This window comes from Hemitrygon akajei, unplaced genomic scaffold (genome assembly GCF_048418815.1).
Source record: "Hemitrygon akajei unplaced genomic scaffold, sHemAka1.3 Scf000045, whole genome shotgun sequence".
NCBI lineage: Eukaryota > Metazoa > Chordata > Chondrichthyes > Myliobatiformes > Dasyatidae > Hemitrygon > Hemitrygon akajei.
The window spans coordinates 7,332,476-7,358,848 of NW_027331931.1; the positions used below are offsets into that span (position 1 = coordinate 7,332,476).

Below are 26,373 nucleotides of genomic sequence, written 5' to 3' on the forward strand. Positions count from 1 at the left end.
TGGTAGGGGTATGGGAGTAGAGAGCTTAAATAGATGCATACAAACTAGATGGAACAAAGGGCCTGTTTCTGTGTTGTACCTTTCTATGACTCTGTGACAAGAACATGAAATAATACTATTATTCATTTAATTCATTTTATCAGCTGTGCAGACCAACCATTCATCCGGGCAGGAAATCTTCAGATGGCTTTAAAACTGTTGGAACTTTAAATTGACAGCAGGTAAAAGAAAATCCCAGCTGCATGTCAAAAAAGTCTAATTACGGGAAAGTGTTTCAGTTACTGTGGCGCCAGGAACCCATGCAGCTCAGTGGGAAATTGGGATAATACCAATTGAGAGAGTCAGACTTAGCCACGTCATGAATTGGAGATGGCAGAAATGCCCCATTCTTATAGAGACAGGAAGGACATCAGACAGTCTGATGGTCATTCCAGATACCAGCACTGTGCCCAGTCAGGAGATGATTTCTCTGTCCAACTTGGGCTGATCCTCACTGTAACAGTGTGATGTCAGATCATACCTTGGCAACTAAAGTGATCTCATTTGAAATGTTGTTCTACACCCATTGATGGATTTTGTAAATCTTTTTACAGGTTAAAAACGAGAAGAATTTGTCTCCAGAAATCTCAAACACGGCACGCCAATTTTGCTGTCTCTATCTAGATATTTATAAAGTGGTGTCGACCGTCCTTCCTGCTCAGACTGTGGGGAGGGATTCATTCGGTCATCTGACCAACTGGCACGCCCGTCATTTTCCAAGGGAGAAAGACCGTTCACCTGCTCACTCAGTGGGAATGGATTCACTCGGTCACCTCAATTGAAGCTACATCAGCAAATTCACACTGGGCAAGGGCATTCACCTGCTCTGTGTGTGAGAGGGGATTTAGTGGGTCATCCCACCTGTGGACACACCAGTCAGTTTCCATTGGGCAGAGGCTGGTCATCTGCTGAATTTTTGGGGAAGGATTTACTCGGTCATCTCACCTAATGGCTCTCCAGCGAGTTCACTCTGGAGAGCAGCCGTTCACCTGCTCGGTCTGTGGGAAGGTATTCACTAAATCAACTCCCCTACTGAGACATCAGTCAACTGACGCTGGCGAGCGGCCATTCACCTGCTTAGACTGTGGGAAGGGATTGACTTTGTCATCACACCTACTGACACACCAGTCAGTTCACACTGGGGAGAAGCCGTTCATCTGCTCAGTCTGTGGGAAGGAATTCACTCAGTCATCCAAACTAGAGAGTCATCAGCGAGTTCACACTGGGGAGAAGCCGTTCACCTGCTCGGACTGTGGGAAGAGATTCACTCATTCATCCACCCTAGTGAGTCATCAGCGAGTTCACACTGGGGAGAGGCCATTCACCTGCTCGGCTTGTGGGAAGGGATTCACTCAGTCATCCAACCTACAGCGTCATCAGCGAGTTCACACTGGTGCAAGGCCGTTTATCTGCTCAGACTGTGGGAAGAGATTCACTCTTTCATACAAACTGCAGAGACATCAGCGAGTTCACACTGGGGAAAAGCCGTTCACCTGCTCAGACTGTGGGAAGAGATTCACTCAGTCATCCAACCTACAGCGTCATCACCGAGTTCACACTAGGGAGAAGCCGTTCACCTGCTCAGAATGTGGGAAGGGATTCACACAACCATCCCAACTACTGAGTCATCAGCGAGTTCACACTGGGGAGAAGCCGTTCACCTGCTCAGAATGTGGGAAGGGATTCACTCACTCATCCCATCTACAGAGACACCAGCGAGTTCACACTGGGGAGAAGCCGTTCACCTGCTCCATCTGTGGGAAGGGATTCAATCGCTCATCCACCCTAAAGATTCATCAGCGAGTACACACTGGAGAGAGGCCGTTCACCTGCTCAGAATGTGGGAAGCGATTCACTCTGTCATGCAACCTACAGACACACCAACGAGTTCACACTGGCGAGAAGCCGTTCACTTGCTCCGTCTGTGGGAAGAGATTCACTAAGTCATCCAACTTACTGGTACATCATCGAGCTCACACTGGTGAGAAGCCGTTCACCTGCTCAGACTGTGGGAAGGGATTCACTCACTCATCCCATCTACAGAGACACCAGCGAATTCACACTGGGGAGAAGCCGTTCACCTGCTCAGAATGTGGGAAGAGATACACTGAGTCATCCCACCTACAGAGTCATCAGCGAGTTCACACTGGGGAGAAGCCGTTCACCTGCTCAGTCTGTGGGAAGAGATTCACTGAGTCATCCAACCTACAGCGTCATCAGCGAGTTCACACTGGGGAGAAGCCGTTCACCTGTTCAGTCTGTCGGAAGAGATTCACTGAGTCATCCCGCCTAAAGAGTCATCTGCGAGTTCACACTAGGGAGAAGCCGTTCACCTGCTCAGTCTGTGGGAGGAGATTCACTCAGTCATCCCGCCTACAGAGACATCTGCGAGTTCACACTGGGAAGAAGCCATTCACCTGCTCAGAATGTGGGAAGGGATTCACTCAGTCATCCCACCTGCAGAGACATCAGCGAGTTCACACCGGGGAGAGGCCATTCACTTGCTCGGACTGTGGGAAGGGATTCACTCAGTCATCCACCCTACAGAGACATCAGCGAGTTCACACTGGGTTGAGGCCATTTACCTGCTCAGAATGTGGGAAGAGTTTCAGTGAGTCATCGCACCTACAGAGTCATCAGCGAGTTCACACTGGGGAGAAGCCGTTCACCTGCTCAGAATGTGGGAAGAGATTCACTCAGACATCCCACCTACAGAGACATCAGCGAGTTCACACTGGGGAGAGGCCATTCACCTGCTCAGTCTGTGGGAAGGGATTCATTCAGTCATCCAGCCTTCAGAGTCATCAGCGAGTTCACACTGGGGAGAGGCCGTTCAGCTGCTAAGAAAATGGGAACGGATTCATTCAGTCATCCCAACTACTGGCACATCAGTCTGTTCACAATGGGGAGTAGTCGTTGTTAAGTATCCCTAGGTTTCGTTTGCGGTGGACTGTTATTTTGTGTGTGTGAGAGAGAGAGAGAGAGGAGAGAGAGAGAGAGAGAGAGAGAGAGAGAGAGAGAGAGAGAGAGAGAGAGAGAGAGAGAGAGAGAGAGAGAGAGAGAGAGAGAGAGAGAGAGAGAGAGAGAGAGAGAGAGAGAGAGAGAGAGAGAGAGAGAGAGAGAGAGAGAGAGAGAGATTAAGAAGGCGAATCAGTCTGACTCGCAGCTTGTTTAAGTCACTCGCAGTTTGTTTAGTTTTAACCGAGGACACAGACACTCAGAGTCAGACAGAAACGAAGGAGGAGAAATGGAACAGCTGAAACAAAGGAACTAGTCGCCAGGGGTCACTATTTGTGACTTTCCTATGCCCACAAAGGTGGGTTAATTATCAATTCATCATAAAGAATGTATGGTGGTCACCTCGTTTGATCCATAGGAGTGGATCTGATTTGGGGTATACTGTGAAGACCACTGATGTGTTAACCCTTGCCTGGGTGTGGTGTGGTAATTCACTTGAAGACAATACCTCTTGTAACAAGTCACTTTCGGTGATAATGTTTATGTGGATTTGGAACGACGGATAAAATCTACAGCGACTGTTCTCTCGTTTTACCACCGTGGAACCTGTGGAATTCGGCATAATTGCCTTCTCTCGACATTTAGCCTGGATTACAAACATCTCTCTCATCACCTATTCCGTGAATGAACTGAACTTTCATACTTTACCATCTCAAGACTCCCAGCCTCGATTCCCCTAATCTCAATAGTTTGGGAGTTGCATTTACACACATATATACACATTACTCTGTTAACTTTTGTTTATCTTGCTCAGGTTTCTATATAATAAGTAGATACTAATAAAGAGAGTGGTTTTTACATAAAAACCAGACTCCAGTGTGAACTCTATTTCTGCTGGTTTGTTTCTAAAGCGTTATGGTTCGTAATAAAATTGGGGACTGCATCCGAAATATGAACACATTTAGGGCGTATTGATTGATTTATTATCAATTCCATTGGGGAAATCCCATTTGATTTATTTGTGTGTGGAAAATCAGCAGCAGATGCTGATAGGATTGTGGAAGCGCCAACCTCTGAGGTATTAGAGGACGCCAGAAGGATTGAGTTGTTGTGCCTTGCTAGAAGGTTAAAACTTACTTAGGTGAAATCGACAATAAGGAGGGCACAGATGCAGACTGTAATAGCTGCACATTATGTATCTGAGCGTGTGTTTAAAGTGGAGGATTTGGAGGTGTTTCCTGAAAGTAAACCTCGTGATCTTGAGCTCCCGTAGAAATTTGAAAAATTGAAGATGGAAGCTACAGTAAGACAGAGGCAATTTGAGGGTAGAGAGGCAGAAAAACAGAGCGAGGAAGCAGAAAGACAGAGGCTGCTCGAGCTGGAAAGGATAGAAAGATTGCAGGAAAGGTACTCTGGTGATAAGTTTGAGGCCAGTCGGGAAGTTAAATTGGTACCTGCGTTTGACTAGGCAGAGGTTGTTAGATACTTTTAGCGTTTTGAGAAGGTTGCTCAGAGTTTAAAGTGGCCAAAAGAAGGTGGGCCTATTCTCATTTCATTCATTTTTCAATCTTTTTATTGATTTTCCAATAAAAAATACAAATCAGATGAGGTTTTAGCAAACAGATAATACGAAAGATGTATAAACAGCAAAACAAATATATATTGTGAAAATCAGAAGTTTTTTTTTTACTGTCATGTAACCCCATGGTCCTGAAAAACGTTGTCTCATTTTCACTATGTACTGTGCCAGCAGTTATGGTCGAAATGACAATAACAGTGACTTGACTTGAAGTAGAATGTTACGCTGTTATAAATATAATCAAGAAACCTCAACTCCTCTTAACAAATCAAAAAAAAAAGATCGGCCTATTCTCTTGCAAAGTGTAATTAAGGGGAAGGCTTAGCCAGCCTATTCTGCTTTGACAGTTGATGAAACAGCTGATTATGACATCGTGAAACAGGCTGTGCTCAAAGCTTACGAGTTGGTCCCAGAATCATACAGGCAAAAGTTTAGAAGTTTGAGGAAATCTGTGAACCAGACTTATATGGAATTTGCTTAAGAGAAGTTTGTGTGTATTACCCACTGGTGCACATGTAAAAATGTGAATGATGATTTTAACAGCTTGAAAAAGTTGGTTTTAATTGAAGAATTCAAAAGGGGTGTCCCTGATGACATAAAGATGTATTTAGATGAAAACGATGCTGCCACTTTACAGGAGTCTGCTAGATTAGCAGATGAGTTTGCATTAACTCATAAGGTTAAGTTTATCCCAAATAAAAGTTTCCAAAAGAGTAGCAGGGATAACCAGGGTAAACCAGAAATTAAAGCTGGGACTAGTGACAAGAGTAAGGATGAAGGGAAACAGTTGAAGGAGAAATATTTTGGTCTTACTTGTTACTATTGTAAGAAAGCTGGTCATATGATGGCTAATTGTTTTGACCTGAAGAAGAAAAAGGAAGAGGAGGCAGTCCCAAATACCTGTGATCAGTATATTGAAGCACCTATAAACCCACAGGATGCTGAACATTCTGTTGAGTCTCAGTTAAGGACTGAGAGGTCTGACCGAGTTAAGAAGGGATTCGATCATTTTATGTCAGATGGGTTTGTATTAGTAAAGGAAGGGTCAATCCCTGGTACCAGTGAAGATTCTTCGAGCTACTGAGGCTTCTCAGTCACTTATATTAGAGAGCGTTCTAAAGTTTGGTGATGAGACTGACACTGGTGAGGTAAATCTTACTAAAGGCATTGGGGGCGGTGTGGTTTCCATGCCGTTGTGCAAGGTAACTTTACAGTCAGCGTTGGTTTTGGGACCTGTTAAAATCGGATTATGCTCCAGTTTACCGGTGGGAGATGTTACGTTGCTGTTAGGGAATGGCCTGGCAGATGGTAAAGTTGTTCCTGCAGTGCTGTTGACAACTAAGCCAACCACTGACGACCCACAGATGGATTTTAACATTTATCCTTCCTGCGCAGTAACTCAATGTATGGCTAAAAAGTCTGCCGACGCAGACGGTTCTGTGCAGCATGATTCTGATACCTATGATAGCCAAAATCGGGATTCCGGTTATGATGACCTGTCAGGGACTTTCTGCCTTCATTGTTTCATCAGGATTCAGGTAGTGAGACTGATGAGATAGACTTCTCCCTGTCCAGGAAGGAGTTTATAGCAGAACAGAACCAAGACCCCAAGCTTTAAAAGAAACAGCTCTCTCAGATGATGAGATTAAGAAAGTGCCAGTAGGGTATTATCTCGAGGATGGAGTGTTAATGAGGAAGTGGAGGCCACCTGCTATACCAGTGAGTGAGGAATGGGCAATTGTTCACCAAGTTGTAGTTCCTAAAGTTTATAGGGCTGAAATTTTAACTTTGGCCCACAGTATACCCTTACGTCGACATTTTGGAGTGAATAAAGCTGTAAACAGAATGATGAAATAATTTTATTGGCATAATTTGAGGGAAGATGTTGTGACCTTTTGAAGAGCCCTGACACATTTGCCAAGTTGTGGGTAATCCCCAGCAGGTCACCCCAGTGGCCGCACTCCGGCCTGTACCTGCATTCGGTGAACCCTTTTCAAAATTCATAGTGGATTGTGTTGGCCCATTGCCAAAGACTGAAGCTGGCCATCAGTATCTGCTAACTATTATGTGTACTGCATCCAGATTCCCAGCGGTAATAACTCTTAGAAATATTAAAGAAATATTAAACTCTGGTGAAGACTCTTACCAAGTTTTTTTTTACTTTATTTGGTTTGCCTAAAGAAATCCAGTCTGGTCAAGGAAGTAATTTTACATCTGGATTATTCCAGCTGGTAGTTTATGAACTGGGAGCTAAACAAATTGCATCGTCTGCATACCATCCGGAATCACAAGGGGCTTTAGATAAATTCTATTCTGCCCTCAGAACAATGATTAAGACATACTGTGTTGAAAAAGGAAAAGATTGGGATGAAGGAATACATTTGCTTTTTTTCGCAGTAAGTGATTCAGTACAGGAATCACTGGGCTTTAGTCCATTTAAACTTGTGTTTGGTCATAGAGCAAGGGGACTTTTGACCTTGTTAAAGGAACAGTGGATAGATGGGGATGTACATGTTAACTTGTTAGACTATGTTTAGAAGTTCAAGAATAAACTACACCGTCTGTAGTCTAGCAAAACAAAACTTAAAGATTTCTCAAAACCAAAGTTAGTGTTGGTTTGATAAGTGAGCCCGCGAAAAAGAATATCAGGTGCGGGATAAGCTGCTTGCCTTATCTCCAATGCTTATGAATCCAGCTCAGGTGAAATTCAATAGACGGTATGAAATAGTCTCTCAAATTAATGATCTGAATTATGTTATGAAAACACCCGACCGATGTAAACTAACACAGGTCGTACACAAAAATATGATAAAGCCTTATTTTGACAAGCAGGCTCCATCTGTGAGTGTTGTTGTCAAAACATATGAATCTGGCAACCCTGAGAATGAAGCAATTGACTTGTCTGAGAATTTTCAAAAGCCAAACGTGGTCCCAGTTAGGCTAATGAACTCAGTTGTTCTAGGAAACATTGATAACAAGTTGGCTCACCTGCAGCCAAAGCAACAACAACAGCTGAAGGAATTAATTCTGAAGTTTAAAGATTTATTTCTCGATGTTCCCAAGCAAACCATGGTCGTAGTACATGACGTAGATATCGGTCAAGCCAAACCAATTAAACAACACCCATATCGCATGAACGTAGAAAAGTGTAAATTGGCTGAGCAAGAAATTGAATATATGCTAGAAAGTGGTATTATTACTCCTTTGGCATCAGATTGGAGCTCACCCTGCGTTATTGTGCCCAAACGTAATGGAGTGTTAGATTTTGCACTGATTATAGGAAGGCAAATGCAGTAACAAAAACAGATGCCTATCCTATCCCTACAGTGGATGATTGCATCAATAAGGTTGGAAACACGAATTTCTTAAAAAGATCGATCCGTTGAAAGGGTATTGGTGTGTTCCATTGACAGACAGAGGTGAAAAAAAAAAAATCTGCATTTGTGACACCTTCTGGGTTGTATGAATACGATGTTTTGCTATTTGGAATGAAAAATGCTCTAGGAACATTCCAGAGAATGATTGATTCTGTAATTCGAGGGTTAGAACACAGATGCCTATATTGATGACTTAATCACAGGGAGTCACACTAGGAAAGAGCATATCTCTGCAGCAGAAAAGCTGTTTGATAGGCTTTCCCAGGCCAGCCCTACAGTTAACTTAGCTAAGAGTGAATACGGCCATGCCACTGTGACCTGTCCTGGCTATGTTGTAGGTCAAAGCAAGTTGATTCCTGTTCGGGCAAAAGTTCAGACAATTTCTCAAGTTCCTATTCTGACTGCTGAGAAGGCTCTTAGAAGGTTTCTGGGAATGGATGGATATTATCGTAAGTTCTGTAAGAACTTTGCTGGTATCGCTCTTCCTCTGAGTAATCTCCTGAAGAAGAGTGAAAAGTTTGTTTGGACCGAGCCTTGTCAGGAGATATTTGATTGAAAGTTATTATTTGAGAATAGGCCAATCAATGTAGTGCTGTCAGCAAATTTAATTAGCAGATTGGAGCTGTGGGTGGCAACACAAGTCATGGGTGCACAGAGAGTAAAGGAGGGGGCAAAAGAGACAACCCTGTGGGATATGTGTGCTGAGGGTCAGAGAGACAGAGGAGATGGAGCCCACTCTTACCACCTGCCGGCGATCTGACAGCAAGTCCAGGATCCAGCTACACAAGGCAGGGTGAAGGCCGAGGTCTCTGAGCTCCTTGTCGATACTTCACGCCTTCGTATGGTTACTGCTCTGCCCATGACTGTAAGGAACTGCAGAGAACTTTGGAGAGCAGAGAACATCAGAGAAACAAGCCTCTCCTCCATGGACTCCTCCTACCCTTCCCCTGCCTCGGAAAAGCAGGCCATGTACACAACAAACCTCATTACCTGGACATTCTTGCTGCAAACCCGCTCCCCCATCGGGGAAGAGATACAAAAGCCTTAAGGTGCGTAACACCGGGCTGAAGGACGGCTTCCTGTCTGCAGTTATAGGCCAAATGAATGATAAAATAGACTCGTTCTCACAATGTAACTCGACGTGACCCTGCACCATATGTCTATCTGCACTGCACTTTCTCTGCAGCCACAATACTTTGTTACAGTTATTGTTCTGTCGTATATCAGCTCAATGTACTGTTGCAATGTATCGATCTGTGTGGATGGTACATCAGGCAAGATTTTCACTGTGTCTCAGTACGTGATAAGAATAAAGAAATTCCCCATTTTAATTGTGTGGAAATATTAGACAGACTGAGCTTCTGCTGGAACCTCAGAAGGAAACTGAACTGTTGTCATTTCTGAGGAATGCAAAGGAATAGAAAACGCTTCAAATCTCTCATTACGATCTGCGGTAACTGGGATCAGGTGACCGGTGGTGGGTCTCCCATATCAATATCAGAATCAGGTTTAATAGCACCGGCATGTGTCATGAAATTCGTTGTCCACGCGGCAGCATCAGAACCTAATTCATAACCATAGATTTTAACAATTGTGATTTAATATAAGAATATAAATATCACATAGTTAAATTATATAAATAGTACAACATTAAAAAAGAAGTAATAAACTATTTTAATTGTGTCGACTATTTGACTGACTGGGTTGTTGCTTTGGAAGTAGTGGAGTGAAGCTTAAATGAACTATAGAGATTTATGAGAAGCGCAGATAAATACAAAAGTCTAAATTCTCACATAAATGGGTCAGACACCCAGAAACATTGACAGCACATCAGCAGATAAAAACAGTGAAATGAAACATGCTGAAAGTATTGCCGAAAAAAAAATCCATATTGTCCACCACAACGAGAGGACGTGACAGATCCGGATCTCACTGCCTTGTCTGAACGGGGAATGCTGCAGATCTGCAGAGAAACGTGAACAGGAAACGGGATCACGTGGCCGCTTTGGTCTCCCACCCCAGACAGATGTCCAGCTACCCACTACTCTGTGGAAAGAAGCAAAATTGCCGCTCACATCTCCTCTCACCTTAAATGTATTAGACATTTCATTAAAATGTATTTTTATTCCATGAAAAATATATCGTCTGTCCACTCTATCTATTCCTCTCGTAAACTGATAAACGTCCATCCAGTCTCAACCCAGCCTGCGCCGCTCTGGAGAAAACAACACAAGTTTGTCCAGCCTCTCGTTTTAGCTCATGCCCTCTAAACCAGGCAGTGTCCAGGTAAACCTCTTCTGTGCCCTCTCCAAAGCCCCGACATCCTTCCGAGAATGGGGGCGACCAGAACTGTATGAAACACTCCAGATGTGGTCGAACTAGTCTTATATAACTGTGTTACGAACTGTAACGTTTTAGAAACGAACCAGCAGCAATAGAGTTCACACTGGATGTCTGGTTTTGATCTTAAAACCACTCTCTTTATTAGTATCTATTTATAGATAGATAGATAGATAGATAGATAGATAGATAGATAGATAGATAGATAGATAGATAGATAGATAGATAGATAGATAAATAGATAGATAGATAGATAGATAAATAGATAGATAGATAGATAGATAGATAGATAGATAGATAGATAGATAGATAGATAGATAGATAGATAGATAGATAGATAGATAGATAGATAGATAGATAGATAGATACTTTATTCATCCCCATGGGGAAATTCAACTTTTTTTCCAATGTCCCATACACTTGTTGTAGCAAAACTAATTACATACAATAACTCAGTAAAAAATATGATATGCATCTAAATCACTATCTCAAAAAGCATTAATAATAGCTTTTAAAAAGTTCTTAAGTCCTGGCGGTAGAATTGTAAAGCCTAATGGCATTGGGGAGTACTGACCTCTTCATCCTGTCTGAGGAGCATTGCATCGATAGTAACCTGTCGCTGAAACTGCTTCTCTGTCTCTGGATGGTGCTATGTAGAGGATGTTCAGAGTTATCCATAATTGACCGTAGCCTACTCAGCGCCCTTCGCTCAGCTACCGATGTTAAACTCTCCAGTACTTTGCCTACGACAGAGCCCGCCTTCCTTACCAGCTTATTAAGACGTGAGGCGTCCCTCTTCTTAATGCTTCCTCCCCAACACGCCACCACAAATAAGAGGGCGCTCTCCACAACTGACCTATAGAACATCTTCAGCATCTCACTACAGACATTGAATGACGCCAACCTTCTTAGGAAGTACAGTCGACTCTGTGCCTTCCTGCACAAGGCATCTGTGTTGGCAGTCCAGTCTAGCTTCTCGTCTAACTGTACTCCCAGATACTTGTAGGTCTTAACCTGCTCCACACATTCTCCATTAATGATCACTGGCTCCATATGAGGCCTAGATCTCCTAAAGTCCACCACAATCTCCTTGGTCTTGGTGATATTGAGACGCAGGTAGTTTGAGTTGCACCATATCACAAAGTCCTGTATCAGTTTCCTATACTCCTCCTCCTGTCCATTCCTGACACACCCCACTATGGCCGTGTCATCAGCGAACTTCTGCACATGGCAGGACTCCGAGTTATATTGGAAGTCTGATATGTACAGGGTGAACAGGACCGGAGAGAGCACGGTCCCCTGCGGCGCCCCCGTGCTGCTGACCACCGTGTCAGACCTACAGTCTCCCAACCGCACATACTGAGGTCTATCTGTCAAGTAGTCCACTATCCAATCCACCATGTGAGAGTCTACTCCCATCTCCGTTAGTTTGTGCCTTAAGATCTTGGGCTGGATGGTGTTAAAGGCACTAGAGAAGTCAAGGAATGTAATCCTCACAGCACAACTGACCCCCTCTAGGTGAGAGAGTGATTTGTGCAGCAAATACGTGATAGCATCCTCCACTCCCAACTTCTCCTTATACGCAAACTGAAGAGGATCCTGGGCATGCCTGGTTTGTGGCCTCAGATTCTGTATTATCAGCCGCTCCATGGTCTTCATCATACTTTATAATATAGTAACAACGAAATAAAAGAAAGTTAACAGTGTTATGTGTATATATGTGTCAATATAATTCACAGACTATCGAGCCTGAGGGAACAAAGCTTCGAGTCTTGAGATGGTAAAGTAGGAAGTTCAGTAATCCACGGAATAAATAGCAGGAGAGATATTTGTAATCCAGGGTGAAACGTACAGAAACGGCCGTTACTTCAAAATAACCGTCGACGAAGGTCTTTTCCGTTGAATCCGTCCAGATACGAGTTATCAGCGCAAGTGACCTGTCACAGGAATACCGTCTTCCAGGGGTTACCACACAACATACCCAGGCAAGGGTTAACACAAAATATTCCACAATTATATGGATTATACGAAGTGACAGCCACACACATTCGTTGTGGTTCCGTGTCCCGATGATCAACCAACTCTTGTGGGCATAGGAGAATTCCAAGCCTCAGCTGCGACTAACTGAAGCGATCAGCTTTTCCAGTCTCTCTCTCTCTCTCTTTAGACTGGCCGACTGCCTGTCTGCAGATCGCTCTCTCTCTTATGGTTCAGTCCACAGTTACCGCTGTCAGCCTGTGACTGACGTCATAGTCCCGCCTCCTCACGCCGGCGCTCTTAAAGAAACAGTCACAGTACGACCGCCGGATCGTAACAGCCTCAACACAACTTCCCGACTTTTGAACTCAATGCTTCAACTAATAAAGACAACCATGCCATTTGCCTTCTTAACTACCCGATCAATCTGTGCAGTCTCTCTCAAGGAGCGATGAAATCGGAGTCTAAGATCCCTCTGATCATCGACACTGTTCAGGGTTTTGCATTTAACAGTGTACTGTCTCAGACATTCGACCTACCGAGCTGCCAAGGTGATCATCGCTAATCAAATCTCGCTGATATTTCTCAGGTACTGTTGAATTTATTGCCAAGTACGGGAAGGTACAGGTACAGAGAAACACTGACTTGTGGCAGCATCACAGGCAAGTACATTCAGATAACACACGGAACACAAGTTATACGATTCTCTGTCAGTAACAATCCATAAATATGTTTTATGTCATTAACAATATTTAAAGAACATTGTGTCATGATCAATATTGAAATGTGCATTTTGTATCAATAACAGACTTGTAAATGTTGAATTTGGTCCCTGTCTCCATTCCTCCTGTAATCCACAACCAGCTCCTTTGTTTTTGTCACAATGAGGGAGAGGTTGTTTTCTTGACACCACTGTGTCGGGGTGATGACTTCTTCTCTGTAGGCTGCCTCGTTATTATTTGGGATCCGGCGGATCAATGTAGTGCCGTCAGCAAATGTAATTAGCAGATTGGAACCCGCCACTGCAGCCCCACAGTGCACGATGTACTGATTGCAAAGCTACGGAATTGCATGTGAATAGCCTCCCCTCCCCCAACTCCACTCTTTCTGCGTCACCAGCAGATTGGGACATCTCACAGCTCGCTGCCTCCGCCAGGACATTAAACTGTGAACAACTGTGGTCAGGGACTGATCTCTGGGTACTCCAAACGCTACCTCCTTCCAGTCTGAAAACGACCCACTCATCCAGACACACACTACCGGCAGTTTATCGATCTCCAACGAAAAAGCCTAATCATCTACTCCTGAGGATCAATACCATTGCTGACTCTGAGTTTACCACCGTCAAATGCCGGGAGGGACATAATAATCAGAAAGTCTCTAGTCACAGCCGTGTAAATAAAATGTGATCTCAGTGTGTGTGTGTGTGTGTGTGTGTGTGGCGCATGCTCAGAATGCGAAGGAGACAGACAAACTGAGCCAAGTCACAGACTGATGAAGGGGAGAAATTATCCATTTTGATTCAGAGAGGGAAGCAGAGGGTTTGATACTCTGCCTGATACCGGAACTGTAGCCAGTTAGAAGATGAAGTTTTGTTCCTCCAAATTGTTTTGAGCTGTGACCCTGTTTTTATCAGTAGGCACCATGGCGACTAAAATAATTTCAGTTGAAATGTTGTCCTTCACCCACTGACGTGCTTTATAAACCTTTAACACTGTACAAAATTCAAAGGATTTGTGTATGGGAATCACAAACACAACAGCACGTTTGATCCGCTGTATCTCTCAGTTCACCAGAGCTTGAACACAAAGTACACTGCAGATGCTGTGGGCAAAGCAACACGTACAAAATGCTGGAGGAACTCAGCAGGCTGGGCAGCATCGGTGAAAACGAACAGTGAACATTTCGGGCCGAGACCGAAGACCGTGACCTACAGCTTTGCACTGGGAAACGGCCGTTCACTTGCTCCGTGTGTGCGAAGAGACTCATTCAGTTAACCCACCTTGTGATGCTCCGGTGAGTTCACAATAAATAGAGGCCACATTTCTGTCCGGAGTGAGCAAAGAGTTTTACTCAATCACCCCAGCTGCTGCAACACCAGCAACTTCACATCAGGGAGGAAGTTCAAATCAGCTCCGAGTTAAATGTTTAACCATCACGGTGACTGAAGGCAGCTGCAGGTTCATGAGGGACTGTTACTGTCAGATTCTGCAGTTCTTGCGGCTGCTCATCGCACCCAGGACTGAACCCTGGTCACTGAGCATTGGAGGAGTCTGTTCTGCTGATGTTAGCCTTAAACTGGACTGGTGTTTAATATTGTGGATCTGTGAACGATAAATCAGTTTGTATCAAATCCCATGTCGCAGCTACTTACTGTCACTGCCAAACTCACAATGTACACTAGAGAGGCCACTCGGTCCATCTGCTCCCTGCTCATGTTTGTGTTCCATATCAGTATTTTAAAATTTATCTCTCACTCTCCCTGTTACAACTTGTCACGGCTCCGTGGGAGAAGAGATATCCCTTGAATTTCTTAGAATCAGAGAAATCTGCAGAAATTACAGGCCCTTCGGCCCACAACGTTGTTCATTCCATGTAAGCTACTCTAGAAAATGCCTGGAATTACCCTACCACAGAAACCTCTATTTTCCTAAGCTCCATGTACCTCTCTAAGATTATCTTAAAAGACTCTATTGTACCCGTCTGTACCACCGTCGCTGGCAGGGCAGTCCACACACCCATCACTATCTGTGACCCCTCCCTTGAACTGCTTCCAAGCACCTTAACGATGCCCTCACCCCTTTTCATGCTTATCCCCTCCCCCTTTATCTTTTCTCTGATTGGTTTTCCACCAGGCACCTCTTTACTGGCCTTCGGCCCTCTCTTTCCCCCCATTCCTGATGAAGGGTCTCGGCCTGAAACTTTGGCTACTCCTTTCTCACGGATGCTGCCTGACCTGCTGAGTTCTTCCAGCGTTGTGTATGTAACTATGCCCTCCACGTGTTAGCCAGCTCAGCCCTGGGGGGAAAAAAAGCCTCTGACTATCCACACGACCAATGCCTCTCATCATCTTATACCCCTGCATGAATTTCCTGCATGATTTTCCCCAGGCTAATTAACACGATGAGCTCGCTGAGTATTTGATCTTCCCCATGGCTCCGGACTAAGGTGGTTAAACTCCTTTTTCACTGCTCTTTTCAAATTTTGTGTCATTTTCACCAATTTCAAAGGACTGTGCCTCAGACACCTAGGCTGTTGCAATGCACCTCTAAAGTCTGACAGCAGACTAGCGAGTGAATCTTCGATGGAGCAGAGTCAGAAATCAAAGTGTTGCCAGCCTGAGTCAGGGCTTTGGGGCTCCGGAAAGAGATGGGGTCTGGAGGTTACGAGCAGGAGGAGGAAGAGGAACCAGACCAGCAGGATGTGGCTATGAATGAAAGATGAGAAACATTTGGAAACTGGTTAATTGAAAAACAAAATGGTTAATTTCTACAAAACATTGCAGGTAATCAGCAGATCAGTCAGCAAATGTGGAGAGGAATAAATGGGCAGCATTTAATCCGAGTCCCTTCAGCATGTCTAGACTGTGTACTCCTCTGCTTAGTTGCAGCCTGAACTGCAGAGCTCCTTCAGTATTGTGTGTGTATGCGTCTTTGTATTTCCAGCAAAAGCAGAATCTCTTTTGTTTCACATCTGCATTTGTAAGAGGATTGTACTTTGGCATTAGATACACGAAATGCCTGTTGATATTGAGCGTATCGATTATGGGAGCCGCTTTCTGCGTTAAAAAAGCTGCTGAGTTTTCTACACACAAAAAAAAAACTGAGATCTGGAAATGGAACAGGTGCTTGCAGAAAATTTTAATGGCACCATGATTACCCATAAAGCCGCGCGTGAAAAATTTCGCTGTCGTTATAAGCACCGATCAAATGCGCAGGCGCAGTGTTGCTGCCGTCTCCGATAACTACGCATGCGCGCAGTATACAAAATGTCGGGAGGAGCGGAAAGGTAAGGACTTTTTCGACTCGAATTGAGTGACCATTGCTGTGAGAACCGGAGACTGTGGCCCGCAAACTCGGTACAGACCAGGTCTTTATCCTATCTCTCAGCCCCAAGATCCGTATACGGGCCCCGGGGAGCTTCCGGCTAATCAGGGAACCGGAGCAGATAGATCTCACAGACAGAGCTGAGCTCCAGCTATCTGAATGCAAGGATTAGGTGCTCGGAAAAAGAGAACAAAATCTTTCTATCAGCTGTTGAGAAAATCACCTTTGTTCTGCATCCAACCGCCGCAAAAGAAAATCTGCAGCTGCTGGAAATCCAAGCAACACACACAAAATGCCGGAGGAACTCTGCATTAGTACACTTTCCCATAGATGCTGCCCGGCCTGCTGAGTTCCTCCGGCATTTTGTGTGTGTTGCTTGTTCTGCCTGCTCTTGTTCTGGAGTTTTCTACACGTGAGGACATGTTTTGGCCCATTCTCTCTAGGTACATAATGATATCAAACAACTTTGCCCTGGGCAGCAAGTAGCTTTCAGATCACAAATGTGCCAGACTCCAGTGAGACAAACTACTGCCCTTCCCTTCATATTCATTGCCATCACTGAGTTCACCACCGTCAGTCACCTGGGGGAGGGTTCAGAGGAAATATTTATGTACAATAGAGAAACTGGTACCTGTGTGTATTATGGTGATGCAAAATTTGCTGGGTAATTTGCAAGTGGGAAGAAGGGGAGTGATATTTAGAAGTTCGATTTTTTAAAGCATCATTCAACAAGAAAATTGCATACAGTGACATGCAAAAGTTTGGGCACCCCTGGTCAACATTTCTGTTCCTGTGAATAGCTAAGCGAGTGAAACAATGACCTGATTTCCAAAAGGCAAATGTTAAAGATGTCACACTCTTTAATATTTTAAGCAAGATTACTCTTTTATATCCATCTTTTACAGTTTCAAAATAACAAAAAAGGGAAAGCAAACAAAGCGAAAGTTTGGGCACCCTGCATGGTCATTACTTAATAACAACCCCTTTGGCAAGTATCACAGCTTCTAAGTGCTTTCTGTAGCCAGCTAAAAGTCTTTCAATTCTTGTTTGGGGATTTTTGCCCATTCTTCCTTGCAAAAGGCTTCTAGTTCTGTGAGATTCTTGGGCCGTCTTGCATGCACTGCTCTTTTGAGGTCTATCCACAGATTTTCGATGATGTTTAGGTCAGGGGGACTGTGAGGACCATGGCAAAACCTTCAGCATGTGCCCCATGAGGTAGTCCATTGTGGATTTTGAGACCGTCTACTGCCCTTCCCTTCATATTCATTGGGATTGTCATCACCGAGTTCATCATTGTCAGTCACCTGAGGGAGGGTTCAGGGGAAATATTTATGTAAAATACAGAAACTGGTGTTACCTGTATGCATTGTGGTGATGCAAAAGTTGCTGGATAATTTGCAAGTGGGAAGAAGGGGAGTGATATTTGGAAGTCCGACTTTTTAAAGCATCATTTAACAAGAAAATTGCATACAGTGACATGCAAAAATTTGGGCACCTTTCTGTTCCTGTGAATAGCTAAGCGAGTAAAACAAAGACCTGATTTCCAAAAGGCAAAAGTTAAAGATGATGCATTCTTTAATATTTTAAGCAAGATTACTCTTTTATTTCCATCTTTTACAGTTTCAAAATAACAAAATAGGAAAAGGGCCCAAAGCAAAAGTTTGGGCACCCTGCATGGTCAGTACTTAGTAGCAACCCGTTTGGCAAGTATCCTAGCTTCTAAATGCTTTCTGTAGCCAGCTAAAAGTCTTTCAATTCTTGTTTGGGGATTTTTGCCCATTCTTCCGTGCAAAAGGCTTCTAGTTCTGTGAGATTCTTGGGCTGTCTTGCATGCACTGCTCTTTTGAGGTCTATCCACAGATTTTTGTTGATGTTTAGGTCGGGGGACTGTGAGGGCCATGGCAAGACCTTCAGCTTCCACTTCCTGAGGGAGTCCATTGTGGATTTTGAGGTCTGTTTACAATCATTATCCTGTTGTAGAAGCCATCCTCTTTTCATCTTCAGCTTTTTTACAGACGGTGTGATGTTTGCTTCCAGAACTTGCTGGTATTGAATTTAATTCATTTTTCCCTCTAACTGTGAAATGTTCCCCGTGCCACTGGCTGCAACACAAGCCCAAAGCATGATCGATCCATCCCCATGGTTAACAGTTGGAGAGGTGTTCTTTTCATGAAATTCTGAACCTTTTTTCCTCCAAACATACCTTTGCTCATTGCGGCCAAGAAGTACTTTTTTTAACTTTATCAGTCCACAGGACTTGTTTCCAAAATGCATAAGGCTTGTTTGGATGTTCCTTTGCAAACTTCTGATGCTGAGTTTTGTGGTGATGCTGTTTTGTGGTGAGGATGCAGGAAAGGTTTTCTTCTGATGACTCTTTCATGAAGGTCATATTTGTGCAGGTGTCACCACCACTTCAGAGTCTGCTAAATATTCCTGAAGGCCTTTTGCAGTCAAATGGGGGTTTTGATTTCCCTTTCTAGCAATCCTACGAGCAGTTCTCTCGGAAGGATTTCTTGCTCTTCTAGACCTCAACTTGACCTCCACCATTCCAGTTAACTGCCATTTCTTAATTACATTACGAACTGAGGAAACGGCTGCCTGAAAACACTTTGCTGTGTTCTTATAGCCTTCTCCTGCTTTGTGGGCATCATGTATTTTAACTTTCAGAGAGTTAGGCAGGGGCTTAGAGGAGCCCATGGCTGCTGATTGTTGAGACAAGGTTTGTGAAGTCAGGGTATTTATAAAGCTTTGAAATTTGCAACACCTGGCTTTTCCTAATGAAGTTTGTGAACAAGCCATAGCCCTAACAAGGTAATTAAAAAGGTCATTGGTAAAAGTTATCTGACAGCTCAAATCTCTTGGGGTTCCCATACTTTTGCATGGTGCTCCTTTCCGTTTTTCTCACTCTAAAATTGTAAAAACAAAAATAATATACTAATCTTGCTTAAAATGTTGAAAAGAATGTTTCATCTTTAACTTTATGACTTTTGGAGATCAGTTCATCTTCCACTCAGTTAACTATTCAGAATAACAGAAATTTTGACCGGGGTGCCCAAACTTTTGCCTACCAATGTATATATGGTGTGCAAAAGCACTGGCGAGAAAATCCCTCAGTACTGCTGCAGGCCTGTTACATAGGCTGTGTTAGAGTGCGGATGAAGTCGGTGACACCCAGAGGAGATCAAAGTGCTTATTAACAGTGATTTTCTAGCTGTAGAAATAAATACCTCTCTATATAAAATTCAGTGTGTACATATTGTTGTCACTGGGCGAAAATTTGCACAGCACAAGGATTTTGTGCACACTGGTGATTACAAATTGGAGGGAACATTGGTGGGAAGGTGGGGAGACCTTCAGTGTCCCTGATACCCTCACCTACAAGATGTGCATCCAGCTGCAGCTTTCAACCCTGCACTTTGAGGAGCTGGAACATGAAATGGATGAATTCCAGTTCAGCTGGGAGTCGGAAGGGGTGATAGATACAACATGAAGAGAGGTGAGTTACACCCAAGGTGCAGGACACAGGAAACTGGTTGAGAGTCAGGAAGGGGAATGAGGTTAAATATCCATCGCAGAGTACTCTTGTGGCCACCCACACAACAACAGGTGGGCCACTTTAGAAACTGTTGGGGGAGGAATTATCTGGCAGAGGTAAGTCAAAGGTGTGATAGGGGATTCGATAGTTAGGGGAACATAACTAAAAGAGGATTAATATCCTAGTGGTAAGGCTTGCAAGTGCTAGTGGGGGAGTTAAACTAAAGTTGCAGGCAGGGAGGGAGCCAGAATGACAGAACAAATAATGGAGGGGGTGAATGGAATTGAATTGAATTGAATTGACTTTATTACTTATATCCTTCATATACATGAGGAGTAGAAATATTTGCATTACGTCTCTGACTAAATGTGCAATGTGCAATTTATGGTAATTTATAATAAACAGTATGTACAACAGGACAGTCAACATAACATAGAAATACAGTTGTATCAGCATGAATTAATCAGTCTGATGACTTAGTGGAAGAAGCTGTCCCGGAGCCTGCTGGTCCTGGCTTTGGGATGTCCGCACCACTCTCTGCAGAGTCCTGCGACTGAGGGAAGTACAGTTCCCATACCAGGCAGTGACACAGCCAGTCACAATACTCTCAATTGTAACCCTGTTGAAAGTTCTTAGGATTTAGATCCTCATTTCAAACTTTTCAATGCTCTGACGTGAAAGAGGCACTGTTGTGTTTTTTTTCACCACACAACCAGTATGTATGGACCATATATTGTGACATTGTAGCCATGACCGGAACTTGGTTCCAGCCGACAGTCTGAGGAATTTAGAGGGACAATTTTTTCTCTAGTGATCGCAGACTATGCCAAGAAACAAAGGTTGATATATTAAGTGATTTTAATTTTCCATATATTGACTGAGAGTCCCATACTGTAAAAGGACTCGTTGGGGTAGAGTTTGTCAAATGTGCCCTTAATCGGGATGTAGAATTCCCAATGTAGAAGTGTGCAATAACTGTTAAGAAATGATCCAGGGCTGGTGACACAAAATAGTGATCATAATGCCATGAGATTCCAAGTAAATATGGAAAAAGAGAGGTCTGGACCACAGGTTGAGATTCTAAATTGGACAGAGGTCAATTTTGATGGCGTCAGAAAGGATCTGACAAATGTGGATTGGGACAGGCTGTTTTCTGGCAAATGTGTACTTGGTGAGTGGGAGTTCTTCAGAAGTGAAATTTTGCGGGTGTAGAGTTTGTACGTGCCTGCAAAACTAAAAGTTAAAAGGTAACTGGTGCAGGGAACCTTGGTTTTCAAGAGATATTGAGGCCCTGGATATTTTGTTCCTCTAAATGCCTCAGACTGTTGGGTGCTACCAAGACTCATTAATGACTACAATATCATAATTCCACACTGTGAGCTCATCGGACAATTTTTTCAGTTGTCTTCTCTTGGTTTTTAAAAGCTTCCCAATAGTTTCTGCTCTTTTGTTTGCCCTCTCTTTGGCTTTTATGTTGGCTTTGGCTTCTCATTTCAGCCACAGTTGTGTCCTCCTGCCTTTCCAATGCTTCCACTTCTTTGGGATGTGTCTATCACTCACCTCCTGACTTGCTCCCAGAAACTCCAGCCATTGCTGCTCTCTCGTCACTCCTACCAGATTCCCCTTCCAGTCAGGTTTGGCCAGCTTCTCTGTCACAGAAACATGGAGAAGGTCAGAACACAAACATGCCCACTCTGGACGATCAGAATGGTAATCTATACAGGAGACAAAATAGATGGGGGAGGTTTTAAATAGTAGTATTGCATCCGTATTGACTCAGGAGATGGACACAGAGTCTATAGAAGTGAGGCAAAGCAGCATCAACTTCATGGACCCTGTACAGATTACAGAGGTGGAGGTGTTTGCTGTCTTAAGGCAAATTAGTGTGGATAAATCCCCAGGGCCTGACAAGTTGTTCCCTAGGACCCTGTGGAAGACAAGTGCAGAAATTGTTGGGGTCCAAGCAGAGATATTTAAATAATCCTTAGTGACAGGTGAGGTACTGAAGGATTGGAGGACAGCCGATGTTGTTCCACTGTTCGAGAAGGGCTCTAAGGATAAACGAGAAAATGTTACGTTAGTGAGCTTGACATCAGTAGTGGGAAAGTTATTAGAACATATGTGCAGGAACCGGATTTATAAGTATTTGGATCGATGTGGACTGATTAAGGATAGACAGCATGGCTTTGTGCATGGTAGGTCATGTCTAACCAATCTCATGGAGCTACTTGAGGAAGTTATCAAGAAAGTGGATGAAGACAAGGCAATGGATGTTGTTTACATCGACTTGAGGAAGGCACTTGACAAAGTCTCATTGGGAGTTTGGTCAAGAAGGTTCAGTCACTCAGCATTCAAGATGAGATAGTAAAGTGGATGAGACACAGTCTTTGGGAGAAGCCAGAGTGTGGTAGCAGATGGTTGCCTCTCTGACTGGAGGCCTGTGTCTAGTGGTTGCCACAGGGATCAGTGCTTTATCTGCTGTTGTCTGTCATCTATATCAGTAATCTGGATGATAGTGTGGTTAACTGGATCAGCAAATTTGTGGATGACACCAAGATTGGTGGTGTAGTGGACAGTGAGGAAGACTATCATGGCTCGCAGTGCGATCTGGACCAGCTGGGAAAATGGTTTGAGAAATGGAAAATGGAATTTAATGCAGACAAGTGTGAGGTGTTGCACTTTGGTATGACCTACCAAGGGAGGTCTTTCAGAGTGACTGGTCGGGCATGGAGGAGTGTTGTAGAAGAAAGAGACCTGGGAATACAAGTCCTTAATTCACTGAAAGTGGTGTCACAGTTAGATAGTGATTGAAAGCAAGATTTCAGCCCAATGGGATTCATGAACGAAGGTACTGGCAACAATAAGTGGATGTTATGTTGACTTGTAGCAGACATTGGTGAGGCCTAATTTGGAGTATTGTGTGCAGTTTTGGTCACCAACCTACAGGAAAGATGTAAAAGAGGTTGAAAGAGTTCAGAGAAAATTCACAAAGATGTTGCCAGGTCTGGAGGACTTGGGTTATAAGCAGAGATTGAACAGGTCAGGACTTTATTCCTTGGAAAATTAGAGATTTGGGGGAGACTTGATTTTGATGGAGGTAACTGCAAGCTGGCTTTCTCCACTGAGATGGTGTGTGACTACAACCAGAAGCCATGGGTTAAGGGTGAAAGGTGAAACGTTAAGGGGAACATGAGGGGAAACTTCTTCACACAGACGGTCATCCGGGTGTGGAATGAACAGCCATCACGAGTGGTGCATGCAAACTCAATTTCAACATTTAAGAGGTTCGTGTAGGTGCCTGGATGGTAGGGGTATGGGAGTGGGCAGATTAAATAGTTCAGCACAAACCAGATGGCCCAAAGAGCCTGTTTCAGTGTTGGACTGTGACAAGAACCTAAAATAATACAAAAATTCACTCTATAAGTCCTTTTAACAGCTGTGCGAACCAACCATTCATCTCAGCAGGAATTTTTTATATGGCATTAAAACTGTGGCACTTTAAGTTAATAGTACATAAAAGGAAATCCCAGCTGCACGTCAAGAGACTATTTGTGTGAGACTGTTTCAGTTACTGTGGGGCCAGGCACCCATGCAGCTCAGCAGGAACAGGGAATAATACCAATGGAGAGAGTAAAACTGAGCCAAGGCACAGATTGGAGATGGCAGAAATGCCCCATTCTTATAGAGACAGGAAGAGCATCAGGGAATTGATGGTCATTCCAGATACCAGCACACTGCACAGTCAGGAGATGATTTCTCTGTCCAACTTGGGTTGAACCTCACTGTAACAGTGTGATACCAGATCAGACCTTGTCAACTCATGTAATCTCATCTGAAATGTTGTCCTAAACCCATTGATGGATTTTGAAAATGTTTTTACAGGTTCAAAACGAGAAGGAATTTGTCTCCAGAAAGCTCACTCATGGCATGCAAGTTTTGCTGTCTCTGTCTGGATATTTAAGAAGCAGAGCAAGGGATTCAATCAAATATCCTTCCTGCTCAGACAGTGGGAATGGATTCACTCGGTCATCTCAACTGAAGGTACATCAGCGAGTTCACACTGGGCAAGGCCATTCATCTGTTCTGTGTGTGGGAAGGGATTCAATTGGTCTTCCCACCTCTGGACATATCAGTCAATTAACACCGGGCAGAGGCTAGTCATCTGCTGAAGTTCTGGGAAAGGATTCACTCCATCATCTGACCTCATGGCACACCAGCGAGTTCACACCAGAGAGAGGCAGTTCACCTGCTCGGACTGTGGGAAGGGATTCACTTGGTCGTCTGAACTACTGAGACACCAACGAGTTCACACTGGGGAGAAGCCGTTCACCTGCTCCGTCTGTGGGATGAGATTCACTGATTCATACACACTACAAAGTCACCAGCGAGTTCACACTGGGGAGAGGCCGTTCACCTGCTCAGACTGTGGGAAGGGATTCACTCAGTCATCTGACCTAATGGCTCACCAGCGAGTACACACCGGGGAGCGGCCGTTCACCTGCTCGGACTGTGGGAAGGGATTCTCTTTATCTTCTCGCTTACTGACACATCAGCGAGTTCACACTGGGGTGAAGCCGTTCACCTGCTCAGTCTGTGAGAAGAGATTCACTCACTTTTCCACGCTACAGAGACACAAGCTTGTTCACACTGGGGAGAAGCCATTCACCTGCTCAGTCTGTAGGAAGGGATTCACTCAGTCATCCAGTCTGCAGAATCATCAGCGAGTTCACACTGGGGAGAAGCCATTCACCTGCTCAGAATGTGGGAAGGGATTCACTGAGTCATCACACCTACAGAGACACCAGCGAGTTCACACTGGGGAGAAGCCATTCAACTGCTCAGTCTGTGAGAAGAGGTTCACTAACTCTTCCACCCTACAGAGTCATCAGCGAGTTCACACTGGGGAGAAGCCATTCACCTGCTCAGTCTGTGAGAAGGGGTTCACTCATTCTTCCACCCTACGGAGACACCATCGAGTTCACACTAGGGAGAAGCCGTTTACCTGCTCAGTCTGTGGGATGAGATTCACTGATTCATCCTACCTACAGAGTCACCAGCGAGTTCACACTGGGGAGAAGCCGTTCATCTGCTCAGTCTGTGGGAAAGGATTCACTCTGTTATCCAACCTGCAGTGTCATCAGCGAGTTCACACTGGGGAGAAGCCATTCACCTGCTCAGATTGTGGGAAGGGATTCACTGTTTCAGCTAGCTTAATGGCACACCAGCGAGTTCACACCGGGGAGCGGCCGTTCACCTGCTCAGACTGTGGGAAGGGATTCACTTTGTCATCTAAACTACTGAAACACCAGCGAGTTCACACTGGGGAGAAGCCATTCACCTGCTCAGTCTGTGAGAAGAGATTCACTGACTCTTCCGCCCTACAGAGACACCAGCGAGTTCACACTGGGGAGAGGCCATTCACCTGCTCAGTCTGTGGGAAGGGATTCACTCAGTCATCCCACCTACAGAGTCATCAGCGAGTTCACACCAGGGAGAAGCCGTTCACCTGCTGAGAATGTGGGAAAGGATTCGCTCAGTCATCCCAGCTACTGGCACACCTGTCAGCTCACAATGGGGAGTGGCCGTTGTTAGGATTCCCTAGGTTTCATTTACTGTGGACTGTCATTTTGAGAGAAAGAGAGAGATTAAGAAGGTGAATCAGTCAGACTTGCAGCTTATTTACATTGCTCGCAGCTTGTTTAGTTTTAACCAAAGACACAGACACTCAGAGTGAGACGGAGACAAAGGAGGAAAAATGGAAGGTTCAAAACAAGGGAAATATGGCCAAAGCTCATGGTTTAGAACTTCCCTATGCCCACAGGTGTGGGTTAATTATCGATTCAGCATACATCGAATGTGTGGTTGTCACCTCTTTTGATCCATGGGAGTATATCGGATTTGGGGTATCCTGTGAACACCACTTATGTGTTAACCCTTGCCTAGGTGTGGTGTGGTAATTCACTTGAAGACAATACCACTTTTGACAAGTCACTTTAGGTGGCAATTCATATGTGGATTTGGAACAAAGACCAATAAAATCTACAATGACTGTTCTCTGGTTTTACCACCATGGAACCTGTGGAATTCGACATATTTGCCTTCTCTCAACATTGACCCTGGATTACAAATATCTCCCTCTCATCACCTATTCTGTTGTTGAATTGAACTTTCGTACTTTACCATCTCAAGACTCCAAGCCTTGTTTCCCCCGAGCTCAATAGTTTTGGAGTTATATTTACTCACATATATACACATAAGCAAGATTAATAAAATTTAACATTGTTAAGTTACTATATTATAAGTAGATTCTAATAAAGATAGTTTTAACATCAAAAACAGACTCCACGTATATCTATTGCTGCTAGTTCATTTCTAAATCGTTACGGTTTGTAACAAAATTGGGGCCGGCGTCCAGGATATGAACAGATTAGTGGCGTATTGATTAATTATCGATTTCATTGGAGAAATCCCTTTTGATTTATTTCTGTGTGGAAAATCAGCAGCAATGGATGCTGATAGATG

General features: G+C 44.1%; 1 protein-coding gene across 1 annotated transcript; it reads left to right on the plus strand.

The window, feature by feature from the left end:
* Positions 1-878: 878 nt before the first annotated feature.
* On the plus strand, positions 879-26,169 carry LOC140720663 (uncharacterized). The gene is made up of 2 exons (XM_073035515.1): positions 879-2,720; positions 24,026-26,169. Exons 1-2 carry the CDS (start codon positions 988-990, stop codon positions 25,362-25,364), a joined length of 3,072 nt encoding a protein of 1,023 aa, XP_072891616.1. The 5' UTR covers positions 879-987; the 3' UTR covers positions 25,365-26,169.
* Positions 26,170-26,373: the final 204 nt, after the last annotated feature.

Excerpts from the sequence above, each read along its gene's own strand:
- LOC140720663 (XM_073035515.1), top strand. The coding sequence starts at position 988 with ATGGCTCTCCAGCGAGTTCACTCTGGAGAGCAGCCGTTCACCTGCTCG. Across the intron at positions 2,721-24,025 it reads CCGTTCACCTGCTCAGAATG|TGGGAAAGGATTCACTCCAT; the intron begins TGGGAAGAGATT and ends CTGCTGAAGTTC.